Raw genomic sequence first — 19,172 nt, 5'->3', positions numbered from 1 at the left:
TAACGACATCCTCTTGAGTAGTCCCCGCCCGGAGATCCGAATGGGGGACTATTTTACCTCCGTAATATTTTACCCAAGAGGACGCTATCATTTAATCATACAGTAAAGCTGCCTGCCCTCGGGAAAAATTACGGCTGTAGTTTCCCCTTGCTTTCAGCCGTTCGCAGTACCAGCACAGCAAGGCCGATTTGGTTATTGTTACAAGGCCAGATCAGTCAATCATCCAGACTGTTGCCCCTGCAACTACTGAAAAGGCTGCTGCCCCTCTTCAGGAACCACACGTTTGTCTGGCCTCTCAACAGATACCCCTCCGTTGTGGTTGTACCTACGGTACGGCTATCTGTATCGTTGAGGCACGCAAGCCTCCCCACCAACGCCAAGGTCCATGGGTCATGGGGGGGGTCTCTTCCATATGCACTGTAAATCCAGAAGATACCAGATCTTAACCACGTCATTTTGGGAAGCAATAAATATACACCACGCAAAGATAAACCAAGGGTAAACGTTGCAAAAAATGCAGATTTGATTGTCAACTAAGAATAAAACAGTAATGACTCAGAACAGTCTCGAAATTAAAAGTCTGATGACACATTAGGTCCAAGAAGTTATTATAAAATCACTAAGGACGGAGATGCACACAGCAGTCAGTCGCAATTCCATTAGTTTTTATTATTCTTGCAAATCTGGGTTTCGGCTGTAAATAGTCATCTTCAGTGTATTTTCGTTACAACTCAATAGACTTGCGGCAGTTCGTGTCACTGTATGTTCTTACAGGTATGCCCGCATCTCGTGGTCGTGCGGTAGCGTTCTCGCTTCCCACGGCGGGGTCAGGGATTTTCTCTGCCTCGTGATGGCTGGGTGTTGTGTGATGTCCTTAGGTTAATTAGGTTTAATCAGTTCTAAGTTCTAGGGGACTGATGATCATAGATGTTAAGTCCCATAGTGCTCGGAGCCATTTGAACCATTTTTTTTTCTTACAGGTATATAAGCAGAATGAGTGTCCCGTATACAACTACTGGTCACGCTGTCCAACGTGGTGATAAATGCAATAGTAGCTATCAACTACGCATGCACCTGCAGCAGTCTTTGTGATAAAGTGAGGCTATAAATATCGTGGACAAATCGGGCCTCTAGTTTAGTTTCCTTGTTTCTTCCCTGGGTACTGGGAATCTCTTGTTTATTTCGTTCGTACTTACACACATGGATAACGTATTGCGCATGCATAGAAAAAAATCCACTACTTTACAGCTACACTACTGATGACAAACAGCTGGAGACAGAATCTGCCGTAAAATATCTAGGCGTAATTATCCTGAGCGACCTTAAGTGGAATGACCACATAAAACAGATAGTGGGAAAACCAGACATTAGACTCAGGTTCATCGGAAGAATCTTAAGGAAATGTAACTCATCCACGAATGAAGTGGCTTATAAGGCACTTGTTCGCCCGATTCTTGAGTATTGTTCATCTATCTCGGATCCCTATCATGTAGGACTGATAGAGGAGATAGGGAAGATCCAACGAAGAGCGACGGGATGGTTTAGCTGGCGAGAGAGCGTTACAGAGCTGAACAAACTCCACTGGCAGACGTTGCAAGAGAGACATTGTGCATCACGGAGAGGTTTACTATCGAAATTTCGGGACAGCACTTTTCAGGAGTCAGACAACATATTACTTCCTGCCCCCTCCCCCAGATATAGCTCGCGTATTGACTTCGAGGAGAAAATTCGAGAAATTAGGGCCAATACAGAGGCTTACCGACAATCATTCTTCCCACGCACTATTCGCGAGTGGAACAGGGTTGGAAGGATCAGATAATGGTACCGAAAGTACCCTCCGCCACTCACCATTATGTGGCTTGCGGAGTATGATGTAGATGTAGATAGGCAGTTACATGTGATATCTGAGTTGTGACGTGAACAAGAACATGTTAGTAAGGACTGGTAAGGGAGAAATATTTTTAAGTAACTTCATTCTATTTTCATGGCTACACTTGTTTTAGTACAGTTACAGGATCGTTAGCAGCAACAAGGTGTGCATGATGGCCTGAAACGGTCGCGGCACATAAAGGTAAAGCTTCTTAAAACTATGTGTGGCTAGTTGGGTTCCATATCAGAAATGTCAGAGTAAGAACCCTGCATTTCAGGAAGATTAAGCATGGATAACATAAGATTAGAATCTGTTATATATTTTTTCATTTATCTGTTGTATTCATTCTCTAGGTGCTTAAATGAATGAACTTGATGACTTTTTGACGCTAAAATGCTACGTATGGAAAGTAACCTTGTGTCTGACTACATCACTGAGGTTCTATCCATCGCTAGTTTCCCAGCCTACGTTACATGAGAGGTATGGTGGAACTAATTAAATAAATTTATGTAGGAGCCTAATAGCAAGAAAATATTCGATGCAGTCTTTATGCACAGTTTAACAGCTTATAGAGGATATAAACGTCTCCCAGTAGGAATGATACATTTGAACGAACAGTATCCAAATCAAGGAAAATCAAATTACAATCAGTTTAACTACGGGAGCTAGAAACTTCCGCAATTTTAGGGATGGATGAAAAATGCTTAACATGTCTGTTGAGATGCATGTTCTGGTGGCGAGATGTTCAAACAAGTGTTTATTTTCCTGAATGCACAACTTAGTGTGCCTTCGAGACGACCTGCTGGTGAGACGTTAAGTTGCTTCTGTTTTTTTTTTCTTTCTGTAAGTTACTAAGATCAACATCTTATCGGAAACACCATAGATATGTATGGGGTGATTCCGTTAGACACTTTTAGGGAGAATCGGAAAGTAATGAATTTGAGGTAAGGGATCCTGATCAGGAAACGACCGAGTCGAAAATTGTTCTGATAGCTTTGACAGTGAACCTCTTTTACTGTAAGCTCTTTGTTTTCCAAGAAAAAATGTTCGGTAAACGTACGGTCTAAAGTTCATACCTTAAGAGCTATGATCATTTGTTCATTTCGCTACTGAGAAACATGTCTTCTACTGAACAAGTGTTCATAGCACTTAAGGTATCCATTTCACCGTCCGTGTTTACTTGCCAATTTTTTTCTTGTTATGGTCCATATTGCCTCCTCCCAAAATACGGAAAGCAAAGAGATTGCAGTTGAAGAGGTCAATTATCAGAGGTATCACAACGATTTTCACCTATAACTTTCGACTAGGTCGTTTTCTGACCAGAATCCTATACCTCAAACTGATAGACTTACCCTTCTCCATCACCAGTGGAAATTTTTTTAACAGTATCACGGAATCACGCTGTATTTAAACGTTAGCGTTTACAACGTGTCACGGTGCTTTACGGGACGTCGAAAGGAACAATTTCATACGAGACACTTGGGATCTGTCAAGCCTGAAAACAACCTCAGATTGGTCCACAAAAGCCATTTAAGCTACACCGATATTTTGAATATCCTTTCGCCCTTTTAAGACACGTGTTTTCGTTATCATTAGTAAGATCTTATTTTTTGTGAGAACAATGGAATAGAAAAGATTTTGTAGCAAGTTACACAAAAACCTATGACGTTTCCAATTCGATCTAAACATAACCGTTCCAAGTACATTTGACTCGTACCAACAATGGGACAGAAAGGAAACTATTTAGTTGTTTATTTTATGCTATTAAAATTCACAAAATTGTTAGGTAAAATTTACACAAATATGAATTTTGTACTCTGCAAGTGCAAGATTAAGTTGTTTTTAGTATTCAAGGACGATTTCGGACAAAATCTCGCGCGGTGCTCATGCGTTATAGCTTAAGTAGCTTCTGTAGGCCCCAAGTGTCTTGTATGGAACTGTACATCTCGACTTCCCCTACACCAATGTGGTACGCTGTAAACAGGTATTGTTTACAATTCACATGAGAAAGAAAGAGAGAGGGGGGAGGGGGAGGGAGAGGGAGGGAGAGGGAGGGAGAGAGAGCGAGAGAGTTCGGGAGAGGGCGTGAGAGGGTGGGAGAGGGCGCGGGTGCACAGCATTTCATTACATAATTAGATGGTTGTGACTATTTAATTATATAGGGTGTTTCAGAAGTGAGGGGGAATATTCGGGGATACGACAGGAATGATTCGAAACAAAAAAGTCAAGTAAACGTGGACTCTAAAACGCATGCCTTAAGAGCTATGAGCAATTCTTAATCTTCGGTACTGTGAAACAAATGTCTTCAACCGCAAGCTCTTTGCTTTCCATATTTTGGGACGTGGTAGTATGGACCAAAACAAGAAAAAAAAGTCCAGTAAACATGTGCTGTAAAATCCATACCTTGAGTGAGTGCTTCTTCATCTTAGCTATTTTGAAACAACTATTCTAATGAACAAGTGCCCATAACTTTTAAGGTATGCATTTTAGAGCATATGTTAACTGGACTATTTTATTTTTTTTGGTCCTTACTACCACTTCCAAAATGTGGAAAGCAAAGAGCCTTCAGTAGAAGAGGTTTATTTCATATTATCGAAGATTAAGAATTGCTCATACCTCTTAAGGTATGCGTTTTAGAGTCCACGTTTACTTGACTGTTTTGTATCGAATCATCGTTCCTGTCATATCCCTGACTATTGACCATCACTTCCGCAACACCCTGTATATTCCTGACGTGGTCAGTCTGGTAGCGATGTGTAATAAATGATAACTGAAGAAAACCTCGAAGCAATATAGCTAAAAGAGCCTTTTAAAGAGGAGGCGGACCAGGGACTAACATAGATGTCACCCTGGCAACACCCAGTGCCATCAGCCATGTCAAAAACTGGAAAGTTTTGGATCCTGTCACTGCAAGTGATCACAATCTGATTGCTTTCCGTCTTAGTGACGAGGAGTGCCGCTGGGACCTGGGGTGGGAAACTCAATACAATTTCAACAAAACGGATTGGGAATGCCTAGCTCAAGAGTGTGACTTTCTTCCAATGCCTGAGGGCGACTTAGACGTTGACAAGTACGCTGAAGAATTGTTTTTTTTTCAGGTGTTGGAATGGTAACAGCTGCTGTGCCAACCAGGAGAATGGCCGTTACGGCCTCTCCATCACCATGCCCTGCCGACCTCGAACGTATGGGCCAGTATGTGAGATGGGCGAGGAGTAGTACCAGCGAAGTGCCGTCTGGCGAGAAAAAACATTGTTGGCTGCAGCAGTACAGAGAACCGAGGGAAATCTTTCAAAAAGAACTGAAGGAGGTCAGGGTGAACAGCTGGGAGAGGTACGTACTGAATCAACTAGCCACTTACCCTTGGGGAGTCCCCTAGAAGCTGGTCAGAGAGAAGATAAGATCTCCTGCGGTCATCTCGACAGTCAGAGATGGCGAACGAATGACGGAGTCCTGGCAGGAGACTGCTGAAGTCCTCCTGCACACTCTGTTCCCAGATGACGAGGAAAACGGGGAAAATGAACTCCAACAGCAAATCCGTAGGGAAGATCAGGAAGAGTACACCAATGACACCATGGTGTACCGCTTCTCAGAGGAGGAAGTTGCTACACACATAAAATCACTGAAAAGCGGAAAGGCACCAGGACCAGACGGTATAGAAGCGGAGGTTGTACAGTTCCTCTCCCCCTCAGCTAATAGCACCTGTCACGGGATTACTTATTGAGTGACTCAGGATTGGTAAATTCCCAAAAATTTGGAAAAGGGCAAACGTGCTCATTATAAACAAGGGAAAAGACAAGGAACGAACGGAACCCAAGTCCTACAGGCCAATATGTCCCCTGGACATCTTGGGGAAATTATTAGAGGAACTATTGGCTGACGGCACGGAGAGTACTGCGCGGGATAAGCGACAGGCAGTTCCGCTTTCCGGCCGGGGCGATCGGCGTCTGACGGCTGAGGGCTGCAGCTCAGCCCCGCGCGAGTATGTGCTGGGCGTGGCGTGGCCCTAGCTCTTCTCCAGCTTGCGTAAGAAGTAGTACCCAGGGCCCTTCTATGGCCGCCCGAGGAGCTATTGCGTGGACGGGGAGGTCTGGTTATCATCGCCATCACGAAGGGGTGCCCCCAGGGATCTGTTCTGGGACTAGAGAGATTACAACTTTGCGAGGACGTGCTAGACATGATAGCTTACGCTGAAGACTTCCTCGTGTTGGTTGGTGGCCGTAGCTGCGAAGACGTTGAGCCCAAAGTGGAGCGAGCAATAACATCATTTGTTGAGTGGTGCCAAGAAGCAGAAATAAAGGTCGCACCACATAAATCTACATACCTCTTGTTGAGAGGTAGTCTAATCAGAAACCCAACAGTTAGAATAGAAGGAACTCGAGTTGTTCGGCGCGCGCGAGGCAAGATACCTAGGAGTGAAAATTGACGAGAAATGGAACTACACCTCACACGTGGATACTACAACACAACGAGCTCTGGTAGTTCTAAATAACTTATAAACATAGGTCACAAAACACTCTATTTTTTACCAAATTTGATCAATATTATAACGGGATTCTGAGGTCAATAGGAGGATATGCGTGTGGGGTCTGGGCGCACAGGCTCACGAGAGTGATGTCTGCCGTGACTGAGAGAAGGGCGCAGCGGAACTTGTTATTGCGTTCTGTTGGAGGATACCGAACGACTCCCGGCGGGGGGCTTACTGGTAATAATGGGGCTGTAAGATAAGGGAGCAAGCAGCGTGGTACTTGGCCACCAAGGGGAAGATGGAAAGGACAAGGGAAGTCATGGTGCTACAAGTAAGGAATAAATTTGCTGTTAGAAGAAGGGGGGAAGAGTTATGCCAACAATTATTGAGGAAACGGGGAGAAGGGTATTCCAGTTGGTGCCCAGTGTCAAGGAGAGATTGGAGACGAGTTTTTTGAGCCTAGCATGGGCCTGCTGCAGTTTGTCACAGGACGTGGACCATACCCGACATACCTGTGTCGATTTGGTAAACAGGCGACGCCGGCGGTCAGGACGGTACACCGGAACACGTCGTCTATGCCTGCCCGTTATATGACGAGGTGGCGCATGAATTAAGAATCCAATTACCGAATAGCGACACATATGCACTAATACGACGTGCTGACACCTTTAATGTCCTCGGTAGTTTGGCAAACAGGATATAACATAAGATCACGAGGGATTTTATTAGAAACCAAAGTGGCTAACAACACAGGAAGCGGCGAAGACTGAGGTGCACGTGCTCAATGTCGCCGGGTGCAGAACTGGCCGGCCGCTCTTAGACCGGGATTCGCCGCACTACGGGACCAGGCGGGCAGGTGTGTAATGGACGTGTGCACTTCCAATTAGGTAGTGGTTATTAGTAGAACTTAGAACACTAACACGGGTAGGGACTGCAGCGGTTTTAAGTAATTCGGCCGGCCCAGTCCCGGGGGCACGCGGGCCACAAAAGAAGGCACAGTAGGTTAGCATTACACTAGATTAATAGATTAGATTAACTTTGCCCACAGCTTTGTGCCTGTCAATTAAGTACAATCTGCTCTCGATTTTTGTATTATAAAAAAGGCCCACTAATTCATTAAGGTGATGGGCTGTTCTGAATCATCATACTTAATTGTATTGTAGCATCATTATTGTATTGTATTAAAACAGATTTTTTAAAAAATCACTAAAGAAATCAAGAAAAAGCCTTTTACTGGATGACTGGTTTCGTAACAGCTGTACTGTTACCATCGGTTGTTATGGTAAAAAATTGGGAAGTATAATATCCGATGATGCTACCGTACCTCTGTCTAAATTGTTCGTCCAATAAAATGCTTTTTTTTTTAGCGATATTGGCTTGTGAAGTTTGTTCGGTTAGCGCGATTATTTAATTTGGTGGGGCAGTGGGGCACACATGCGAGATGGGCAGAGAGCGCGGCTGCCGAGCACTCACCGGCCTTCGAAGCGGTGCTTGAGGAAGTCGAAGAGCGCCTTCTGCATCATGTCCGTCACCTCGTAGCCCTTGAGCGACGGCCCGACGAGGACGACGGGCCGCATCGAAGGCACCACGTCGTAAGGCGTCATCGTCTCCTGCTTGCGGAAGAACGGCTTGCGCTTCTCCTTCGCCGGCGGCGTCGTCAGCGTCGACTTGGCCAGGCGCGCAGAGTCGGAGTCCTCGCCTGTCCGCACAGGGACCGGCGTCAGCGGCTGCCAGAGCCCCCCCAGAGACCCCCCCCAGAGCCCCCCCCCAGACCCCCCCCCAGAGCCCCCCCAGAACCCCCCCCAGAGCCCCCCCCCCAGATCCCCCCCCAGAGCCCCCCCCCGGAGCCCCCCCCCCAGAGCCCCCCCCAGACGCCCCCCCAGAACACCCCCCCCAGAGCCCCCCCCCAGAGCGCCCCCCCCAGAGCCCCCCCCCCCCCAGAGCCCCCCGAGCCACGCGCCAGTGGTTAACCGAGGAGCCCGCCCGCTCCTTCTCCCCCACCTGCCAGTAACGCTAGTCCATTGTAAGAGGCCACTTCCCACTGTTAACGGTTAATTTATCGTGGATAAATGGTAGATGGCCACAGTGTAAACGAGAAAGTATCAGCTTTCGTCTACGTTTATAACCTGTTTGCAGTCCTCATTCCCTACTTATTTAACAGTGAGTTGCTCTAGTGGTAAGTAAAGCCGTGCGACCTGTAACGCAGCTGACTTCATTCCGCAGTCTACATTTACAGTGCAGAACGGTATTTCAGTGGGGAAGTGGCAGACTAAGGATGCAAAGGACCCGGGATCCATTTCCAGTCGGTCTATGATTTGTATTTGTCACTCATCACTTCCTTCACCTTTGGCAGCGTCTGTCAATGGGAAAAGAGTCTAGTTGCACCTGATTCGGATTCCACTGTAAACTAGGTCCCCTAAAGTGGCTGGATACGTCGGTTCGTAGGTTACAGGAAGGCAACGGTATACCATATACTACTGGACTATGGCCATTACAGCACTGTGGTGTCCTAATCTACCTCCAGGCTGATGCCAGGTTTACCTCTTTTCAATTGTATTTAATAGTCGACAGTCTTGACTCATTTAACTTTGTCTCTTACCTTTTACTATCGTGCACTAAGTCATTTCTGCACGTTTATTACATCCATTTCCCACAATAATTTGTGTTACATATTGTGAATTAACGAGCATTTCGCCTTTATTTAAGTATACGGCCGGAAGACCCAGCCTTCAGAAATCGTGAAACGAACCCTGTCGTCCGGGACCGTGTGCCACAAAGAGCGCAGATTCGCCACGAGATGGGGAAACTCACAGGCGTCTATTCTGCTGAATGAGGCCTAAGCGCTGTAGTGTGCGAGTGAGACAGACGAGAACCTACGTCACAGGTCAGGGAGACGTAGCAGTGTTAAAAATGGCGGACGTAAGATCGCCCGTAAACGGAAAAATTTATGAAAACTATTTCATTCTGTAGTAATTCGGAGAATGAAGTCACAGTAATATTAACCCCCCATCCTTCATACATTTTCATGCCGATCCCAATAAAATTTCAATACTGATCTTATCTATAATAGTTTATGATTTGTTGTTAAAGTGAAATTAACAAGTTTCGTAGCAAAGACCTGTATGCTAAAATCTGAACGCTGCGGCCGATCTTAACGATCGACATTTCATAAAGAAGCGCATCATTAAAATGCAAATGTTGTAATATCAACTCTGTAACTCCATTTGTTCGAAAGACATAGTAAATTTACATTATCATTAATTTTAGTTAAGCACCAGACCATCACTTCCTCCACACAAGACGCATTGAACGATGACAGCATGACATCTTATCGAATCATGAGGTGATAGAATATGTGTTGTAAACTTTAGTCCATAATAGTTGCTTTTGTTCTTTATTTATTTATCAGAAAGCACTTTGGTGTAAGACTACTGACCGCGACATTCAAAGTTAAGAAGGAAATTGTATTGGTTTTATGTAAAAGAATTTAACGTTTATTGTGTAATGGATATTATTGTTACTTTATTTACAACGTGGAAGTGGTCAAGCTTTGACTATTTAAATATGTTAAAATGTAAAATAATGTAGAATAACCTGTAGCCAATCAGGTGGGCGGCTCCAGGAAAGGGAACTGCACTTGTCAGTTGAGCGAGGATATTCGGCGCGCGAGAAACGCGGCCTGGGTCGGGCAGAGGGAGTGCTAGTGGAGACACCAGGGTGGACAATTGGTTCAAATGGTTCTGAGCACTATGCGACTTAATTTCTGAGGTCATCAGTCGCCTACAACTTAGAACTACTTAAACCGAACTAACCTAAGGACATCACACACATCCGTGCCCGAGGCAGGATACGGTCGCAGGTTCGAATCCTGCTTCGGGCATGGATGTATGTGATGTCCTTAGGTTAGTTAGGTTTAAGTAGTTCTAAGTTCTAGGGGTCTGAAGACCTCAGATGTTTAGTCCCATAGCGCTCAGAGCCATTTGAACCCGAGGCAGGATTCGAACCTGCGACCGTAGCGGTCGCTCGGTTCCAGACTGCAGCGCCTAGAACCGCACGTCCACTCCGGCCAGCCAGGGTGGACAGTTCTAGTCCGGGCACCAAAGGGAAGTGTGCTGCTGCAGACACGAAAGCGGACAGTTCGGCTGGTGACTCCAAAGTGAGACGCGAAAGCAGACAGTCGGTCTAGGCAGCTACGAAGTGATGGTATCGCGGGACTTAGTCTCTGAGCGGCGAGCAGCCGCGCGCCTCGTGTGAATTCTAACTTTTCCCGTAGTTAACGAGGTTTAATTTTGGACTTTTAATTCGATAATCAAACCGCAACTGTGCGGCCAACATCATTTATGGGTCGTTTAGTTCCCGATGTTATTATTACTGATATTATATGTTATATTAACTTTGTATTTCACAAACTTGCCATCAGCTAGACAATTTAACCAAAGAGTCACAAGTGTCTAATTTAGGACGTGTAATGCACCCCTAGACGTGTTTGAGCCTAGACATTTCAACGAAGAGGAACCGCGTGTGAGCCCGAACATCTCTGGTATGTTAACTCGTAATATCGTACCCTGTGAGTATCTCTACACTACATTCCTCCTACCGCTTAGTCAATTATTCGAGTATATTTTTGCACATGTCGCACTATCTGCCCTCTATTTCGTAAAAGCTTTCTGTTCTGTAGTATATCTTCAGTTGCACTGTGGTGTTCAAACTAATCTTCGTGCTGCTGACAATTTTGTCATTTGCAGTGTGTCTCAAACGTTTAGTCAGAAGTATACGGCTAAGAGAGTGAGGCCTGATTAACTATTTCTAGATACGAACTAATGGTCGGAAAAAATATATTTTTTATTGACAAAAATAATTTACACCTCATTTCGACAGCTCCACTATCAATGCACGCATTACAACGTGGCATTTTCCATGTAGTGTTCTGTGTAGTGAGACAGGCAGCTAGGAGCATACCAATCAAGAATGAAGAAAGGTTAGTATTTCACGTCTCCTCAACGGCTAAATCAATAGAGACTGAGCACAAGCTCAGAATGTTGTTGGGAAATAAACGGTGCCAGTTTCAGAGGAAACACTCCAACATTTGACTTACACCGCTGGGGAAAACAATGGTAAATCTAAATCTGCACTTTTTCTGAGACGCTGTGAGCAGTCCTCTCACAATGTTTGCTGAAGGAAACGAACCGACGCCAGAAGCTCACAAATAAAACCAAAATGATCGAGAAATAATTCCTATCTGGTGTAGTGAATGACTGCTATTTGTCGGTTTATCATGGGTAAATAGTAGATGGTAACGGTGTAAACAGCAAAAAGTGTCTCAGTTTTGTCTTCGTTTATGCCCTGAACGCAGTCACCACTGTTCAGGTAATTGCGCAATGTGACAGGAAGTGAAAAAAAAACAGTTGTAGTTCCTGGAAAAGTAATTCAGATTTGTATTCATAGGAAAAATGCCGAAAAGGCGCTGATATCGGTTTGATGTGACTGAGCTGTGGGTAACAAACCGGTTTGGAGACTTGACGAGATATCAGATCGTCGAGACACACTGCCCGGTGACCTCTCCTCCCAAAAGTCTGATGTACGTCGTCTGGTTCATTGCCTTGGTCTTAACGGTTGAACAAGACCTAGTGACGTTTTGTTGTTCATATTAATTAGATAAAAAAGAGAGTTTTAAGGAAACATTAAGTACATAATGTTTACAAATTCTGACATCATTTCACGTTAACTCAGCATACCTTTGTGGTACTCAGCACCCCGTCTTCGAAACAGATATCACTTTAAGTATGACAGAGAAAGGGGAACAATCTATCAGTACCTAAGGTGTCGCATATTTCTTGAAAATTTCCTTAAATTGGGATGACTATGAATTATGAAGTTCGAAAACAGGCGCTCACGTAAAATTAAAGTTAGCTTATTAACCAAAAGATTTCATTTCTCTTCCCCTTCTTTCTTAATGTTAAAAGTTGCATGGAATTCTGTATTCTCAGAGCACTACCAGAGGGAGTCACCGCGAATTCACGGTTCATTAACTTTTGTTCATGAAGCAGTGTTATTTACAGCAACACAAGGCTTAACTAAGTTTATAATTTCCGGAGTATTGGTGTTGCTTGCAAGCTTTCAAAGAAGAATCCACCTAGTTCAGTGAAGTTGTATGGGATACCAAAACCATCAATTACAGTAGCAATTCGAGAAAACAGCTAGTCTTCCGAGAGGAACCATGGACAACATTCCCACTATAGTCAACAAGGTCGAATGTGTGGTAGTAGATAAATACGCTATTTAGTCTCTTATATAGGACTGAACTAAATTATGATAAGTGTTGGTGAAATGTGAGCTGTACTTTTAACTGTACCTGATTGGACAGGGCGTATACATAAGGACTTCAGAGCAAATACGCCAGTGAATTGCGAATGACGTGCTATCTCTGTCGTATGCAGTAACTATAACTCATTTTCTATTGAGTAGAAGATTTCGCGTTCCTACCATATTAAGAAATTATTTTGAAGTTGTACTGTAGTCTTTTGGTGAAAATTTATTTATTTTCCAAAATCGTTATTTTAACACATAAGTGGATAACTAGTTTCGGCAATGTCAGTTGCCATCTTCAGATCCATGGAATCGAGTAGTGGTAGTTACATCAGACAATGACTTAAACCACACTGTATTGTGTGGTGTAACTACCACTGCACGGTTTAAATGATGTGAAGATGGAAATTCATATTGCAGAAACTAGTAATCCACTAAAGTGTTAACGTATATATCTTCGTAGAACAGATTTCGTAAGACGACTTCAGTAGAAACGTATAGATCACCACCTGCACCGTTTGATCACGTCAGATACCTATGTCATTTTAAAGTGTCAGCCACATACTTTCATCTAAAACTATATTTCATCTAGGGCGTAACCAAACGCGAGGTACTGAAAGCGTACGTTCCTCAGTTAAGTGTCTTGAAATCGTATCCATTTCATAAGATGCGAAGCATCGTAATACTGTTGCTGTGACCAATATTGACAAGATAGCTGATTTATTATGAAGATGAGATATGAGGTGAAACGAGAAAAAATTTAGTTCAACCAAAAATATTTAATGTTACAGAGGCGCCACATACAAGTGTCTTTTAGAAAATCGTTGTAATTCCTCTCAGTGCTACTGCAGTTTCCTTAGTGCAAGACAGTCTGCTTCTTCAGCTCCATGTAAATTTGACGGAGCAGTGGCCTGCAAATCTTCCCTTCTGGAGAGTCTACCATGTTTCATTTTACGTCCAGTCTCCTTCATACCTGTATGTTATGGAAGACATGCGAAATCGCATGAACGAAATCTCTCGTGCTCTAAATTCTTTAATACAGTCTTTGGGATATCTACTAAGTCGTTTTTGTGGGAGAGAGAAAACTTAGTGCTAGAACTGTTATCTGGCGTACATACTTGACGGAGACGCTCAGCTCCGCGGTAAGCGAAAGGAAGGGAGAAAAAGAACGAAAGAAGATGAGATAATATTTTTTCGTCGAGGTTGACTCATTAGAGGCGAAGCGCTTGCTAAATTTGGGAGCGGCAGTGAAGGAAACGGTCGAGAATTGTTTAAAAAACCATCCTACGGAAGAACCTGATCGTTCCGTATGGGACTTACACTTTTACATTTCATCATCTTTGATGGGGCTTGAAACTGTAAGTTAGTTAAAAAAATAGTCAAGGATCTTTTATTAATTCCAGACCAGCGAGACGAAGTAAGCAAACGTCGAACTCTGCAGCGCAAAAAATTGCATACGAAGCAAACACGGAGGCATCATCGGATGTGGATATGGAGGGGCATGTGGTCAGCACACCGCTGGCAGTTTTCGTGACGGATGTCAGTCAAGTAGCTTCTCAAAGACTGAGTGGACCCCACTTGCCAACAGCACTCGGCAGACACAGACGGTGACCGAGTGCTAGCCGTCGGCGATCTGACGGGAACCATTGTGGTATGGCCATTGGAATATCATATCGATTAAACTATCGTCTCAATTGGGGCAGCCCTTTCATGTTCGATTCATAATTTACTCACTTGTGTCTCCACGCACCCGACTACTACGTATCGACAATGCAGCGCCGCAGTTCATACAATAGTCTGCTGAACTGTTTATGGAGAAGCCGTAATTATAGAGTCTATATTTCTGGTACAGGTAAGTATTCAGAAGTAAAAACATTACTTCCGCGCTCCAATACATACTGACTACTGAACTGCTCGCAATAGACTGCAGATAGCGCCGTCGACCCCTCACTTCCCAGGTAATCCAAATTTCACGTAGATCTATATTTATAGGTCCCTTCTCTGTATCGGATACTGAGGCTGACTTAAATGCGCTTTCTGGCGTGCAGCCTACTTCACGGCCATATTAGCGATTTACTTGTGTGATCGTGCGTGACAACTCTCGTGAGGAATATCCACTTGTTTTTGGAAATATGACGATTGTACAACGTAAAATCTTCTGTAAATTATGCAACAATGTCTCTTCGAGGAAGGTAATTTTCTTCGCAAAGAAAATGTTGACGGAAGTAAGTTCAGTTTACATCGGCAGTCATGGACAATGTTTCTGCTCGACGCTTTACAATTTATTATGTTCCGTCAACATGTTGTAGAGGAAAGAAACACGCCTCACTGACATTGTGTGGTTCCTCTTGTAATAACTACAGGTACGGGTGCAGTAACAAAGCTTGAGCTACACGAGGGACTGCAAGCAAACAGAGCTGTGAGAGGCGATCCACGAAAAAGGTAAAGAAAAAAATAGGGCCTAAAAGTATACGTCCGGAAATGCACACTATGTTAGAGATCATTTAAATCAGTCCACTCAGTACCCGTATATTACATTCCAGTTAGTGATGAGCTATCAACCAGCAGACACTAATGTTCTCAAAAAGACAACAACAGCTCGCAACTCCTTCGTATCATAATACGCTCCACGTCTTTTGCTGTGTTGCCGACTGTGCTGTAGTGTACTTGCATATTAAACGATGGCCTAGTATCCAAAAATGCAATAGGCCAATAGGCTGGTGAAGGCGACAGATAGGTGGAAAGCGATCCTGTCAACGGCGACTTCAACGTAAACCTCGTTTCGATCTGTGAGTGAGGCAGTTACGTATTCAGGACTGGGTAACCATGGAGAACGGTTCCGCCATGTGCGTATGCGTACAGCGGAGAGACGTGTGATTATCGGTGTGAAGGACGACCGCCGTATCGGCACAACACTAGGTGAATCCATGGACCACCCTTCCTGTGAACTGTTACTATTTGCACCACATGCAACGAATGCAGTTTGTTACTGAATGAATTTCGTCTACGAGAACAATTTAATAGTAGTTGTGTGAGCGTGCCAAAAACTTTTTCGAGTTTCCACTATCTTTCTATTCACAGATGAGCTTATCGCCATAACAGTCATCTATAGGCTTCGCATAATCTCTGTGGTTTTGTGTCCACGAGACATCAGAACGGTGTACCTTCAACGTGTGAGCCGGAATAATTGTCGGCCGTTTCATGGGAATGGTCGTTCTTCCACGATGCACTGCAGCAGAGTCGTGTCTTTCATTTCTCTGTCCACAAACTGTCACCCCTGCTGACACTAGTGTTTTTGGCGTTACAGAGTGTCTGGTCGGCGAAGACACGTTGGCACAGTCTTCGCCGGTTGGTGAAACCGATCGAGCTGGTCCATTTGCATGACCCCTCCGATCGCTGTGCCTCAGTCTTTGTGTGAAGGACACACGGCAGCTGGAACTAGGCGTTGACGCTGCTACTGACGCCATTCGAATGCAAGCTCGCGTATTTGAACGATTGCGGGTCTCCATGTTGTTGCATGTTCATATTCGCCTCAGAGTCCTTGGGAATCACATTAAAAAACCCCTAGAGGCCACAGGGCAATGTATCATTCACCGAAATGTGCTAAATTGGATGCTAAGAGGGGTGAATAAAATTGCCTACAGCATGGAAACCACATATTTCAGAACATAATATTCATTAGGGACCCACTTTTATGTTCACAATTGTCTCGATAGCTTTGGATGATCTCATAATACTGTTTCCGCCTCTTATGACTCTTGTAGTGAAGTGCCAGGTTGGGCACTAGATGACTTGACATATTACTTTGGTGGCAAGTCTGATGATAAGTCATACGATAATTGTGAGTAATTAAAAAGTATTTTTCAAGTAGATCGCTTGCTCGAGTCTTCTGTTTCTCCTTATTGTCCAGAATCATCGTTTATTTGTTAAATATACAGGGTGAGTCATCTACACTATTGATCACCAATATTTCATGAAATGTTTAAGATATTACAATTCTGTTTTCAACCACGTAAATTTAAGGATATCCTCAATGAACGGCTTTACTTCCCTCATCATTAGTTCCAGAGATATCGGTATCAACATATTTTCTAAATGGAACCTCAGTAATTTTGGCTGCTGTTGTAGATTTGAAATTCACGACGTCTCGCGCTCAAAACGCGAAAAATAATGTTGGAGAAAATACATCATATACACTGTAGGATTTCTACGTTTTGCCCTTTAAACTGATTGCTATTATATGTGAAAATTCACGAGTTTATGCCCAAATAAGAAAGTCTGTCGCGTCTGAAAGGAGTTCACTGCTTGTTTTCCTCGTAGGTCTATACTAGTATCGCAGACGTGCAGCATCTTTTCCTTCTTATTCGACGAGACGCGTTTTTTTTTTAATTCGGTAACTTCCCCACAAGATGCTACACAGTTTGATGGCACAAAACATTCAAGTTCGGGCTACTCTAATGATCTCTAAAATATACTCGTCGGATTTCGGAGATGGAAATGCCGAAATTTGTCTCATTCATTTGTGAGGTACTGCTGCAGAATATGTTGTAACTCCAGTTTATGAAACGATATATTGTTATGGCAATAGGCTGTAAGCCTCTTACTGAGCAAAGTTCTACAGTTCGTCTGACTGTAAACAGAATCAGAAACAGAGTTAGTACATCTTAAACGATTTCGGAAATACTTGAGGTTCCCAGCTTGGATGACTTGCTGTAGGCCATTCTAATTATGCATTTAGAGACTCATTTGGGACGTTTGGTTGTTTGAGAGTGGTAAAAAAAAGTATTTTGCTTGTAATTTTGTTTCTTTTGACTGTCCATTAATGGGAGTATGTTGATTGTATGACAACATTCATACACGGCTAGTTTTTTTATTGCTGTTGTTTAATTTCATTGTTATATCAGTCCTCGTGCTCATCAGAGATGAAAGGACACTTTGTAAAGTAAATTTTACAGTCTTGTGATTACTGTGGCCAGTTACCAACGACGAACCTCGGTTAACCACTGATACGCTGCCGCAGGCTCTTCTTTCAAGTATACCCAATTTTTTTCATATTAGATATTTTACATGGACAGTGAATTTATTAGTTTGGAAGGATCTGCACATTATCAGAACTTTTTTTTTGTTAATAGTGTCATGACAATATCAACAATAATATTTGCGGCGGATTAGCAGACGCACAAGAAACTCTTAAAAAGTATCAACTGCGATGGAAAAAAATCACTTAACAGTATCTTTACTTTTAAATAATTTCCAAAAGCAACAAAAATAATGAAGCTGTTTCATTTAATTGTAGTGAATCGACAAATGATTGCTCTCAACATGAAAATATTACATACATTTTAGCTTTAAGCAAATCAAAATACATCTCTTGAAATTAAGTATGCATTTAGTGCAGGACAAACTTGCAGAAGGAGACAGTGAAACAGAAAGTACATTTAAGGTGTTACAGCGAAAAATTAATCCTAAATTATTCCTTTGAAACGAAGAATACTATTACTTTGATGCACACTACCAGTTCCATCAGGCAATGCCTAAATAGATACAGTTTTAACACGTACATTACGCAATAGAAAACACACAGCAATTACACAGCTGCAACTAACACAAAAAGCAGGCAGTTCATAGGCTGTTGCTTCTGCTGCGATTCTTTCAAACGGTGCACAATACTGCATTCCCGTTCTTCACGAATGAATCGACGATACACGGGAAATTCCAACTTCAACTAATTTTGTCATATAATCTTGTACAATAGTGTGCGGTGCTTTTTAGATCATCATTGTTCACATATAGATACGGATTAGGTTTCTGCGAAGCAGAACATGTGCTATGATATCTCAGTTAGGCATTCCATAAGCCGGACTGGACACGAATAACGGAAAAATATCGGTTGTGTCCATTTCAAAGGTACCATCACATCATTTGCATTAAGCAAATTATTGGAATCACAAAACGCCTAAACGAGTAAGACTGGGGAATAAAAGAAAACGGACCCTCTGAGAAACGTTAGCTGGAAGCAACGTCATTGTAGCTATTGAATATCTTCGTTTATCTCCTTAGTATAAGCTATATTCTGGATGTGGAAAAAATTTTCAACGCTAGCATTTGTTCGGCTGTGAGAGATGACCGGCCATGGCACCAACTAGGACTTGACCGAAACTAATAGTACTGTTCTCAGAACGAAGCTTATTTGTGAAGGGTTATTCAAGAATGCATCTGCGATTTCGGAAGACGACTGCGCGAAATACACAAAAATGACACGTATCAGGGGACAGAACATGTCTCCAAGTTTCGATGCGTAATACGCGCCATAGCATAGTTGCGCTAGGTGAAACGTGTCTGGACATGTAGATAAATCGTTCGCTCCGTATTGTATCGTATTAGTTCGCACCTTCAGATAGGCGACCCAATGAACAGGTGCTTTATACACTAATGTATGTATGAGAAAAAGTACCACTACAGCTGTATCTTGAGAACATCTTTATTCTATCACACGGATGATTTCTACGGCACATTTCCGCCATCGTCAGG

At 43.3% G+C, this 19,172-nt stretch overlaps 1 protein-coding gene across 14 annotated transcripts in view; it reads right to left on the bottom strand.

Moving 5' to 3' along the window:
* LOC126272091 (voltage-dependent L-type calcium channel subunit beta-1) overlaps window positions 1–19,172 on the bottom strand; it is a 2,208,268-nt gene that overhangs the window by 118,768 nt on the left and 2,070,328 nt on the right. For all 14 annotated transcript variants that reach the window (XM_049974664.1, XM_049974661.1, XM_049974653.1 and 11 more), the window contains one exon: window positions 7,809–8,034. In XM_049974664.1, coding sequence (XP_049830621.1) covers window positions 7,809–8,034 — 226 coding nt within the window. The remainder of the gene's footprint in view (window positions 1–7,808; window positions 8,035–19,172) is intronic.

This window comes from Schistocerca gregaria, chromosome 5 (assembly GCF_023897955.1).
Source record: "Schistocerca gregaria isolate iqSchGreg1 chromosome 5, iqSchGreg1.2, whole genome shotgun sequence".
Classification (NCBI taxonomy): Eukaryota; Metazoa; Arthropoda; class Insecta; order Orthoptera; family Acrididae; genus Schistocerca; species Schistocerca gregaria.
This window is presented reverse-complemented; position numbering and strand designations above follow the sequence as displayed.